At 44.3% G+C, this 12,596-nt stretch overlaps 1 protein-coding gene across 1 annotated transcript in view; it reads right to left on the bottom strand.

The window, feature by feature from the left end:
* Positions 1 to 12,596, bottom strand: part of ADGB (androglobin) — a 110,880-nt gene that overhangs the window by 24,459 nt on the left and 73,825 nt on the right. Inside the window, exons 23-27 of the mRNA XM_064158188.1 lie at positions 12,030 to 12,123; positions 7,848 to 7,982; positions 7,503 to 7,656; positions 2,245 to 2,432; positions 333 to 517 (exon numbers count right to left, since the gene is read on the bottom strand). Of these exons, the coding sequence (XP_064014258.1) occupies positions 333 to 517; positions 2,245 to 2,432; positions 7,503 to 7,656; positions 7,848 to 7,982; positions 12,030 to 12,123 (756 nt within the window). The remainder of the gene's footprint in view (positions 1 to 332; positions 518 to 2,244; positions 2,433 to 7,502; positions 7,657 to 7,847; positions 7,983 to 12,029; positions 12,124 to 12,596) is intronic.

The raw sequence follows: 12,596 nt of genomic DNA, 5'->3' as shown, positions 1-12,596 counted from the left end.
AACAGTGTGGCCAGCAGGACAAGGGAGATTATTAGGGTACTCTTGGAGGGGTCTCCCTAGAGCAGAGAGATTTATCCACAAAACTCTTTGTTCAGACCAAAACACGGAGGAAGAATATAAGGTTAGAGTCCATTTGGTACATTTCCTCCTTGCTGAGGACAAAGGAGTTCTGTTCATTGCTGAAAAGTGTAGCTGGTTTCACTCAATCATGAAGCAATTGTGGACCCATGGAAACAGCAGGGAAAAATATTTTCTTTGATTACATACAAGTTACAGAAAGAATCTGTGTACCTCAGCTAACAAAATTATCAAGTACAGAATACAATACTTACAGTGGGAACTTGGAAGCATTTCATTGCTCAAGAAATGAAAAGCAGGGATGACTGCATGGCCTTTTCCAGTGACATTCACCATTTCTTCCTCATTATCTAGAACTTGCAGCTTAATGAACACATCTGCTTTAGAGGTTTGTACCTGCACTGTAGCAACATGTGATGCTGTGACTTTGACTGAATACCTAAAGAGGAAGAAAAAAAATTGATAGTAATATAACCTACTGCACCAGATCATGCTTTGTTAAAGAAAATACCTAAATCATGTGCTGACCAGGAAGCAAACACTTAAAATGGACTTTGTAGTCTACTGTTTTCCTGCAATCAAAGGAAAGCTTCCTGGAGTGAAATTTAGTACAGTGAATCTATGATTAGTACAGTGTGTACAGTACAGTATTAGCACAGTAATCCATCATACATAGGAAAAAATTACAGTATTAGCATAGTAACCTATGATTTAGTACAGTGAATCCACTTAGAGCCATGGTCTAGTTGATTGGGCAGGGCTGGGTGCTAGGTTGGACTGGCTGAGCTTGGAGGTCTCTTCCAACCTAGCTGATTCTATGATTCCATGATTCTATGATCAAAGTGTGTGCTGCTGCAAAAAAAAAGGGATGATCACAGGATTTTAGGGGTTGGAAGAGACCCAAGGAGTTCATCAAGTCAATGACATTAATGAGGAAACAGAGAGTCTGCTCAGCAAGTTTGCTGATGACACTGAACTGGGAGGCTTGGCTGATACAGCTGCAGGCTGTGCAGCCATCCAGCAAGACCTGCACAGACAGAGCTGAGCACAGAGGAACCAAATGAGGTTCAACAAGGACAAGTGCAGAGTCCTGCACCTGGGGAGGAAGAATAAACTGCACCAGTACAGGCTGGGAGGTGATCTGCTGGAGAGCAGCCCTATCCAATCAACCAGACCATGGCATTGAGTGTCTCATCCAGGCTTTTCTTGAACACCTCTAGGGACGGCGACTCCACCACCTCCCTGGGCAGCCCATTCCAATGCCAATCACTCTCTCTGACAACAACTTCCTCCTAACATCCAGCCTAGACCTACCCTGACACAACTTGAGACTGTGTCTCCTTCTTCTGTTGCTGGGTACCTGGCAGAAGAGACCAACCCCACCTGGCTACAGCCTCCCTTCAGAGAGTTGTAGACAACAATGAGGTCTGCCCTGAGCCTCCTCTTCTGCAGGCTGCACACCCCCAGCTCCCTCAGCCTCTTCTCACAGGGCTGTGCTCCAGGCCCCTCAACAGCTTCCTTGCGTTCTGGATACATTCCAGCACCTCAACATCTCTCTTGAATAGAGGAGCCCAGAACTGGACACAGCACTCAAGGTGTGGCCTGACCAGTGCTGAGTACAGGGGCAGAATAACTTCCCTTGTCCTGCTGGCCACACTGCTCCTGAGCCAGGCCAGGATGCCATTGGCTCTCTTGCCCACCTGGGCACACTGCTGCCTCATCTTCAGCTACCATTTACCAGCACCCCCAGGGCCCTTTCTTCCTGGCTGCTCTCAGCCACTCAGTCCCCAGCCTGTAGTGCCACTTGGGGTTGTTGTGGCCAAAGTGTAGAGCCCTGCACTTAGCCCTGTTAAATCTTATCTCATTGGCCTCTGCCCACTCATTCAGCCGGCCAAGGTCCTTCTGCAGGGCTCTCCTACCCTCTATCAGATCCACACCTGCTCTTTCACACCTGTTCTTCAGTACTTCATTAGTAACACTTTCACAAATGAAATGTTCAATTTATTATTGCACTTTAAGGCCCCAGAAAGTTCATCTTGCTGCCTCTTTCTTAGCAAGAGACAGTACTAAGGCAGTACATACTTTTCTGTCAGGGATGGTCCACACAGAAAGCAGAATTTAGTCATTCTTCTCAATGGTAATTAAACTTCTATCATTAATATTTACCTGAATATTACATGGTTGTCATTAGGTAGGTAATAGTCTCTAATTGCTTTAGTAGAGTAGTCATTATTTACAGCCTCACGGGAGAGAAACGGGAGCGGGCTGTGAGAACCGATGAGCCGGAGCCTCCACCTTCCAGCTGCCAGAGGCAGGTCACCAGTATGTGCTTCAGCCATGAACGTGTATCCTTTCTGAAGGGACAAAAAGCCATTCTTATTTGGAAACAACACTACTTGAAATGCCCTCTGTGACTACATGCAGTACAGTTTTTGCCCATACTGCACTCGGTGATACAACAAGATGTCCTTCGTGAGCGAGAATCACAGAGTTCTATCAGAGTGTAACGTTGGAAGCATCTCTTGCTGCAGGCATTCATAGCTTGTGAAAAGTTACTGAACAAATCAAATACAACCTCTTCTAACTTCAAAGCTGGCACATGATTTTAAGGGCAGGTATAATCAAACTCCTCAGGTCCCTTTCGAATCAGATTATTGGATGATTAGTTAATATAAGTTGATATGATAGGTTGATATAAAGAGTGCAGTGCCCAGGTGCAGTGTAGCTGATGAACTATGGACTATGTCCCTTCTTCATATTCCCTAAGTCATTCCTACCAGCTTGCTATTTTCACAGGCTCACAGGATGTTAGGGGCTGGAAGGGACCCAAGGAGATCATCGAGTCTAACCCCCCCTGCCAGAGCAGGACAATACTATCTAACACAGATCACACAGGAATACATCCAGATAGGCCTTGAAAGGCTCCAGAGAAGGAGACTCCACAACCTCTCTGGGGAGCCTGTGCCAGTGCTCTGTGATCCTTACAGTAAAGAAGTTCCCCCTTGTGTTGAGGTGGAACCTCCTGTGCTGCAACTTACACCCATTGCTCCTTGTCCTATGCCAGGGAGCAAGTGAGCAGAGCCTGTCCCCCCATTCTGCCCAGCCTTCAGATACTTATCAACATTTATCAAATCCCATCTCAGTCTTCTTTTCTCCAGACCAAACAGCCCCAGGACCCTCAGCCTCTCCTCATAAGGCAGCCCCCATTCCCCTCATCATCCTTGTAGCCCTCTGCTGCACCCTCTCCAGCAGATTCCTGTCCCTCTTCAACTGGGGAGCCCAAAACTGAATGCAGTATTCAAGATGAGGTCTCACCAGGGCAGAGTAGAGGGGAAGGAGAACCTGCCTTGATCTGCTGGACACACTCTTCCTAATACACCCCAGGATCCCATTGGCCTTCTTGGCCACAAGGGCACATTGCTGTGCCATGGCTAACTTCTTACCCACCAGCACTCCCAGGTCCCTCTCCACAGGACTGCTCTCCAGCAGATCACCTCCCAGCCTGTACTGGTGCAGTTTATTATTCCTCCCCAGATGCAGAACTCTGCACTTGTCCTTGTTGAACTCCATCTGGTTCCTTTGTGCCCAGCTCTCAGTCTGTCCAGGTCTCGCTGGATGGCTGCACAGCCTTTGGCTATATCAGCCAAGCCTCCCAGCTTGGTGTAGTTTTAAACACTTAAACTGTTATGTTTTACGCAAGAAATGCTCCAGATGAAAATTCTTCGAAAGCTTTTCCCTCTTAGCAGTCTTGTACTACATTTCAGTTGAACTAAATCTGTACTCACCAGCAAAAGAGCTCTGTTGAAAAAAATCTTATAAATAGGGTTGTGATTTCCAGACTACCCAGTAATGAAGGGTTGTGATTTCAGGACTACTGAATACTTAAAAGAAATGATTCATGAGTCCAATTCGTGCAATTGTAACTGCAAGGCATTTTATACTCATTATTCACTGAGAGGTAAGAGCAGCCATTCAAAGCTACAACTCAGGAGAACTCACGTGTTTAAATACCCAGTCAAGCATATAGTTGAAGTCTTTTCTGTTCTTAACAAGTGCACTTGGAAACTGAGAAGGAATTAGCCAAATATTCAAGTACTTTCTGGCAGCATGGTGCACATGAGAAAAACACTTCCTATTGTGTATCTATAAATCTTAATGTTCCCTACACACATGCAGAAACTATAGATTAAAAAACTATTTGAGTAGCCACTTTCTGAATACTATATACACTGGATGTGATTCACTAAAGTACTTCAATTGTAAATGGCATCCTGGCCTGGATCAGGAACAGTGTGGCCAGTAGGACAAGGGAGGTTATTCTGCCCCTGTGCTCAGCACTGGTCAGGCCACACCTTGAGTGCTGTGTCCAGTTCTGGGCACCTCAATTCAAGAGAGATGTTGAGGTACTGGAATGTGTCCAGAAGAGGATGACAAAGCTGGTGAGAGGCCTGGAGCACAGCCCTATGAGGAGAGGCTGAGGGAGCTGGGGGTGTGCAGCCTGCAGAAGAGGAGGCTCAGGGCAGACCTCATTGCTGTCTACAACTACCTGAAGGGAGGCTGTAGCCAGGTGGGGTTGGTCTCTTCTGCCAGGTATCCAGCAACAGAAGAAGGGGACACAGTCTCAAGTTGTGCCAGGGCAGGTCTAGGCTTGATGTTAGGAGGAATTTGTTGGCAGAGAGAGTGATTGGCATTGGAATGGGCTGCCCAGGGAGGTGGTGGAGTCGCTGTCCCTGGAAGTGTTGAAGCAAAGCCTGGCTGAGGCACTTAGTGCCATGGTCTGGTTGACTGGCTAGGGCTGGGTGCTAGGTTGGACTGGATGAACTTGGAGGTCTCTCCCAACCTGGCTGATTCTATGATTTAAATATAGTGTATGCCACTAGTCATTTTGTCAAGATGAATAAATTAGAGCATTCAATTCTTCAGGAAAGCACCTAGATTCTAGAAGTACACAAGTTAACAATGGTGTTGCAAAATAGGGCAAGCACTGCACTTGGACATATGAGCAGAAGTAAAGCTAACAGACACATAAACTAATCATTCCTCACTCCTGGTGGTCACAAATTAATCCTGATCACAAAGGTTACTGTGCTTAGCATTGTACATAATAAGAAAAGACACAACAGCAACTGGAAAGAGTCTAGAGGACCGAGTAACCAAGAGTGTAGAACATGCAACTTTCAAGGAAAGACTAAGCAAACTTTGTTAATTTCAGGGATAAAGGCAGAAGGAGATTATTATTTAGAAGTTTCCACTAATGCTTCTCAGGTAACATACAGGCTTTGAGGACCATATCTAAAGCTGTATCTAGCATCAATGCTGAAACTACCATTAGCAACTGAAGATGCAGATTAATTTCATGATTGTAACCATGCCTTACAAGAGACTGTTTAAACCTCATCATTACTTTGGCCCCTGACTCTTGAAGGTTTCTCTGGCAGACAGTGAGTATGAGCAGTAACCCTATCACTACTGAGTAGCACAGTGTGATGGTTGTGATGGTTTGGGTGTTATCCGCCCCCCCACACTGAAGAAAATCACCCAGACTATACTCAGATGGCTGGAAGTTAAAGAATTAAGCTATATATACAGCTTAGCACAATATACAAGCAGATATACACAGATATATACAGCTATATACAAGTTAAAGTAGCACAGAAACACAGTACCCCTCACGGAAACAATCAGAGTCCCCAGGAGGCTCCCGACCCAATGCCCTCTTCCCACTCCTCCTTTCCCTCCCTCCAGAAATAACCAGATCAACCCACGTATATCTCACATGATAAATCTGGAGATCTGAGGTGAGATGTCAAAACAGATGACAAGGAGGTTAGAGGAAAAAGGGTTATGTCAGATTAGAGTTAAGGCAGAGGCGGCCACAGAGACCAGACTGCCAGAAAGAAGGCACAGCCAGAAGTGAGAGCTGAGCAGTGTGTGAGCAGTCAGTGTCTTATCTATATTTTGACTAACTGCATTTCTCAGAAGAAGAATGGGGGTATGGGCTACTGTTGTTTTTTTCCCTTCTCACAGCTAAGGATTTCATTTCTCTCAGTAAAATATTCCAATTAGTCTCAAACCAGCACAGGCAGCCCAGGCAGCCCAAGCAAGTGGGATGGTATTTCTCCATTTAGTGACAGAAAACAATACTGTGCTAGTTTGAAGCAGGTTAGAATGTTTTGGTGAAAAGAACTAGATTAGAGGCTGTGGAAAGAAAACAATGGTGATGTCTACTTCACTCATAGGCTTGCTGAGATGGATAAAAACATAGGTCAAAACATACATAAGACACTCAGCACCACGCTGCTGCTGGCTGAGCTGCATCTTACTCTCTAACCTCACCCTCCATTTTTTTGGGACTAACCCATTTTGCTTCCTAACCCTCTGGCTGAACCTCTGTACTTCCTTGGGACTGGGGTAAGGTTGAGAGGGGTAGGGGGAAGGTGAAGGGGTGGTTGAGAGCCCCTCCTGGGGACTCAGGTTTCTGGGAGGGCTGTTGTGTTTCTGTATTACCTTTTACCTTGTCTATTTCTGTCTAGAACTGTATATACTGTAACTATCTGCTTGTATATTGTGCTAAGCTGTAAATATAAGCTTCCTTCATATTTCCAGAGCTGGCTGAGTCTAGTCTGGGTGATTTCTAAAGTGTGGGGGGTGCAGAACACCCAAACCATCACAAAGACCAAAGAAAAATAAGGCTTTTCTTTCATTGTTCAAATGTAAAAGGTTTCAGCACAGAAGCAGATCAGTGACAGAGTCTGTTCAAATCTGCTAATGACAAGGGAGGTTATTCTTCCCCTGTACTCAGCACTGGTCAGACCACACCTTGAGTGCTGTGTCCAGTTGTGGGCCCCTCAATTCAAGAAAGATGTTGAGGTGCTAGAACATGTCCAGAGAAGGGCAACAAAGCTGGTGAGGGGCCTGGAGCACAAATCCTATGAGGAGAGGCTGAGGGAGCTGGGCCTGTTTAGCCTGGAGAAGAGGAGGCTCAGGGGTGATCTTCTTACTGTCTACAACTACCTGAAGGGACATTGTAGCCAGGTGGGGGTTGGCCTCTTCTCCCAGGTAACCAGCAATAGAACAAGGGGACACAGTCTCAAGCTGTGCCAGGGGAGGTATAGGCTGAGATATTAGGAAGAAGTTCTTCACAGAAAGAGTGATTTCCCATTGGAATGGGCTGCCCAGGGAGGTGGTGGAGTTGCCATCCCTGGAGGTGGTCAAAAGCATACTGGATGAGGCACTTAGTGCCATGGTGTGGTTAATTGGATAGGGCTGGGTGCTAGGTTGGACTGGATGATCTTGGAGGTCTCTCACAACCTGGTTGATTCTATGATTCTAAGTGGATCATTAAGACATGGCTAAAAAAGTCTGCAGAATTAGGGTGATTGTTGCCACTTAAATTGTACTTCTCACAATGACTCTGCACTTACCTTGTTTTTGCTATAAACACGAGGTGCCACTTGGTGAAACACATGTGGCATTTCTTCCAGCGTGTCATTATCAACAACATGAAGCCTACAGGAAGGGATAGCAGTGTACACCTTTGGCACTATAAGCATATCTTCTGGAACAAGAAATACTTCCCTATAAAGAGATAAATCTTTTATTACAATTATATCCACAATATTATTTGTGCCACAAGAAACATACATTAGAACTGAAATAAAGCAGACTTTATGTAAAAAAAATTACATTTTTATCACAGGTTAGTATGAAGCCAGAGTGGACCAACAGTACATCCCTGCAGGAGTTATCCAGGGCAATGGGAAACTCACCTAAATACCACAAACCACACATTTGGTGCCTGATCACCATACGTTACAGCATAGTCAGCAAAGGACAGCTTACACCACTCATCTTCATAACAAGGAAAATTTTCAACTGACTTACAGTTTCTCTTAAACATTTCTCTGGAAAGAAGAAAACAAGAGAAATATTTAATCAGGTGGGCACATACATCTTTAGCCTGGAGGAGAGGAGGCTCAGGGATGACCTCATTGCTGTCTACAACTACCTGAAGGGAGGCTGTAGCCAGGTGGGGGTGGTCTCCTCTGCCAGGCAAGCAGCAACAGAATAAGGGGACATAGCCTTAAGTTGTGCCAGGGGAGGTCTAGGCTGGATGTTAGGACAAAGTTCTTTTCAGAGAGAGTGATTGGCATTGGAGTGGTCTGCCCAGGGAGGTGGTGGAGTCACCATCCCTGGAGGTGTTCAAGGAAAGCCTGGCTGAGGCACTTAGTGCCATGGTCTGGTTGACTGGATAAGGCTGGGTGCTAGGTTGGGCTGGATGAGCTTGGAGGTCTCTTCCAACTTGGTTGATTCTATGATTCTATGATCTTGACTTCAGCTTTAGGCATGAAAAGCAGTGCTTCATAATGTAAGACAGTGATAGAAAATCATAGAATCATTATGAGCATATTTTAGCTCATATGGATATGTTAACAAATATGCTTATTATGAGTATGAATAGGTGAAGGAAAGGATATCCTCCTCCCTGCCACTCCCTCTGCCTTACATTATTTTTTAACTACCTGCTTTCTGCAGTAAGCAATCTATATATAAATGCACATATACACATATGTATTTTTGGCTATCTTTTACTTGCTCTAATTCAAAGTTTTGGTTACATACTTTACACTAAAGAGATCGACTAAAAAACCCACATAATATCCATTTTCAGTGACAGTTGTTTTTTCTGTGTCAAACATGAGCATATTCACCTGCTCCACAATCAATTTTTACCCACAAAATTTGACAATCCTACTTTGATACTCCTTTATTCCTGCACAGTAATCAGAATCACAGAAACAATCTTCACAATCATCTGTTGTGGTAGGCCTGATAGGCCAAAAATAAGCTTATCCATGCCCTGGCTTGCCCAGGCATGTGTTTCTGCTCTCTCCCTCTTCTGCTGTGGGGAGAAGCAATCACAGGAGAGAGGACAAAGGACCTGAAGCCATTGAGTCTAAGGACTCTGGCTTGTCCAGACATGTTCCCCTGCTCCCCCTCCTTCTGTGCTGGGGGAAGCAATCACAGGAAAGGCCAATGAAAGCCCTGGCTTCACCTAATATGGCCAAGCTTGGCAAAGGGCCATTCTGATTGGCTAACCTATGTCCAAAGGCCCATTAGTCTCAGGTTGGTATTGATAAAAAGGGATGAGCAGGTAGCACAGTGCTGCTGCTGCTGCTGCCTCACTGCATCCTGGAACTGCCTGGGAACTCCACTGCCTCGAGTTTACCAGCAGCAGGCTCTAGATGCCTGCATAGCCAGCTTGACACTGTGCCAAGCCTGCACATGGCATTGCATCCTGCCTGCCCCTCTGCAAGGCTGCTGCTGAATCAGGAATCAGGAGGAACCAGGTCAGAGACTATGCTATAGACTCCCAGCCTCCTCAGAAAAGAGCCTGGGAAACAACAAAGCCTCTAATGGCTTTGAGACCACCAAAGGCAGCCCCTCCACATGCTTTGGGTACTGTCTGATACTGTTTTGTGAGCAAACACTTAAAGCCTCTTGTAACTCACTAATTACCTTCTGCCATAAGCAGAAAGAGGCTTCCTGTGTCCATCTAGTGGCTAAGCAGTATAATTAACTGCAAGAATCTTCTCTTCCAGTATAATGTTTGTATTTGCCACTTCAAGAAATAACTGCTCTAGTTGTGCCTGTTCCCTGCATGCATACATTTCCAAAACTTGCATTTTTGAACCTTCTGAATAAGTTTTCTGGTGATTTTCATTGCTAATAAACAGCTTTCATAGTTATTAACATTCATTGCTTGGATATAAAAGTTAATACAGGTTATTAATTTTGCATGATCTGCCACATCATGTTTCTAGCAATGCTGATAGCTGACCTTGACATTCAATTGAGTGAGGCACTGCGTGGATGCAAACACTGCCAGAAGTGATTTAAAATAGAACAGGTTGAAATCTTAGGCCAAGAAACTTTGCAAAAGTTCCTTCCAGAATTATCTTGGAGGTCTCTTCCAACCTGGTTGATTCTATGATAAACAGCACAGACAAAGACTGAACTGAGAAGTTTTAGGGCATTTGTGTTGTAAAATGGCACTGCTTCCAGCAAGCCTGGGGTTAGAAAATGGGAAAGCTAATACTGAACTTGAAAAAATCCTCCATGTTACTTTATTTTCCAAGCTGCTAGCTTGTTACATTATATGCAAGTCTGTTCAGCTGTTAAAAAGAAATAAACAAATAAACCACTATTTTAACACTCAATTTTATCTCCTGGGATAAGCAAAGAATCAGTCTGACAAGTTTTGAAAGTCTGAAGGTAGATTTAAAACTGTGTCTTAGCTTTGCTGATTTAGATACACTGCAAATATGGAACTGAGGTCTATTAACATGGCAGTGGTTGCAAAGTTCTGGTCCCATGAACATACAAAGGTTTTATAGGATTAAAAATACCAATTTTTATGCCAATTAAATATACTCCATTAATACCAATTAATGCCAGTTAAAAATATACTCCATGTAAGTGTTCCCCCAATTGCTGGTTATAAGGAGTGAGGAGTAATTATTGTTGGTTCTTGCTCCTCACTGCTAACAAAACTTACCTAATGCTAGATCAGCTGTATGAACTCTTGCACAGGGATTTTTGAGGGGCTTGATGGAAATATGTGTTCTCCAAAGAGTGTTATGCTTTTAAATGAGTGCACACTACTGAAATTGAGAGTAACTGTCTTTGCAAAAGCTGTAATTAAATAACAGACAAAGCATCTATCTAGAAATGCACCTACTTGTCCCCAGGCAAGTGCTAACAACAAATCCTCTGACAATATCAAGCAGGTTGGAAGAGACCTCATTCAGTCCAACCTAGCACCCAGCCCTGTCCAATCAACTGGACCATGGCACCAAGTGCCTCATCCACTCTTTTCTTGGACACCTCCAGGGATGGCAACTCCACCCTGTGGACATATAAACTATGGTATGATTAAACAGTACCACTATTTCCTTTCCAGTGTCAACCAGGATTCTTTAACAGATAGCATGCATCAAAATGCTCTTTTAAAATCAACTGCTTAGCTGTTTAACTGAGGAACCAATATTGGAATCATAGAGTCATAGAATCATAGAATCAACCAGGTTGGAAGTGACCTCCAACATCATCCAGTCCAACCTAGCACCCAGCCCTAGCCAGTCAACCAGACCATGGCACTAAGTGCCTCAGCCAGGCTTTGCTTCAACACCTCCAGGGACAGCAACTCCACCACCTCCCTGGGCAGCCCATTCCAATGCCAATCACTCTCTCTGACAGAAACTTCCACCTAACATCCAGCCTAGACCTCCCCTGCCACAACTTGAGACTGTGTCCTCTTGTTCTGCTGCTGCTTGCCTGGGAGAAGAGAGCAACCCCACCTGGCTACAGCCTCACTTCAGGTAGTTGCAGACAGCAATGAGGTCAGCCCTGAGCCTCCTCTGCTGCAGGCTGCACACCCCCAGCTCCCTCAGCCTCTCCTCACAGGGCTGTGCTCCAGGCCCCTCACCAGCTTTGTTGCCCTTCTCTGGACACCTTCCAGCACCTCAGCATCTCTCTTGAATTGAGGGGCCCAGAACTGGACACAGTACTCAAGGTGTGGCCTGACCAGTGCTGAGTACAGGGGAAGATATAGATTTATATCTATTCTATATCTATTTATATCCATAGATTTATATTAGATTTATACTTATGAAATAGCCTATGAGGTATTAAAAATAGTAAATACAGGAGAGAGCCAATATTTTACCTCAAGTCCAGGAAAAACCTGTAGCAAACACACCTAAAAAATAGATTTGCTATGTAGGGTACAGAGAATAAAGCATGGCATACATTCACTGATCTCATCCCTTCCTATAGAGCCTTGTAATTTTAAACCTAGTAAATGATCTGAGCACAGCTATTTTGTAAACCAGCAATTTCTGGCAAGTCTATGGCAGTGCCTGCAATCAAACAATTTATTAGATGATTACCTTAAGAGCATTACAGCATAGTGCTCAAAATTCAACTCAATCACAGCCCACAGTTTTTGGAAGGTTTCTTGGACGTTAGCATTTTCTTTAGTACCTGAAAATAATAAAGCAAGTTAGAAAATGTAACTTTTGTATTGTACTAAATACACACTGGCCAAATACCTGCAGAAACTGGGACTCACACAAGCAAATTGTCTTATGAAGTGCTTGGGTTTATTTGGAATTTTACAGAAGTCTCAACTGAGCTGAAAAAACAATTTCTCCTTTGACAGGAGAATTCTCTTCATCATTACCTCTGTGCTTCTAAGCACTCCTACAACTCCAAACATGCTGTGATTGATATTTTCTCTGATTTACAAGTTGTTTTTTTTCCCACTGTAATATGCTAAAGTGATGTGATCTTTGTCCTCAGAAAATACGCTGTTTAGCTAGCAGCAGCTTTTACTTAGAATCATAGAACCATAGAATCAAGCAGATTGGAAGAGACCTCCAAGATCACAGAATCAAGCAGGTTGGAAGAGACCTCCAAGATTATAGAATCATAGAATCAAGCAGATTGGAAGAGAC

This window comes from Pogoniulus pusillus, chromosome 18 (assembly GCF_015220805.1).
Source record: "Pogoniulus pusillus isolate bPogPus1 chromosome 18, bPogPus1.pri, whole genome shotgun sequence".
NCBI classification, from domain to species: domain Eukaryota; kingdom Metazoa; phylum Chordata; class Aves; order Piciformes; family Lybiidae; genus Pogoniulus; species Pogoniulus pusillus.
This window is presented reverse-complemented; position numbering and strand designations above follow the sequence as displayed.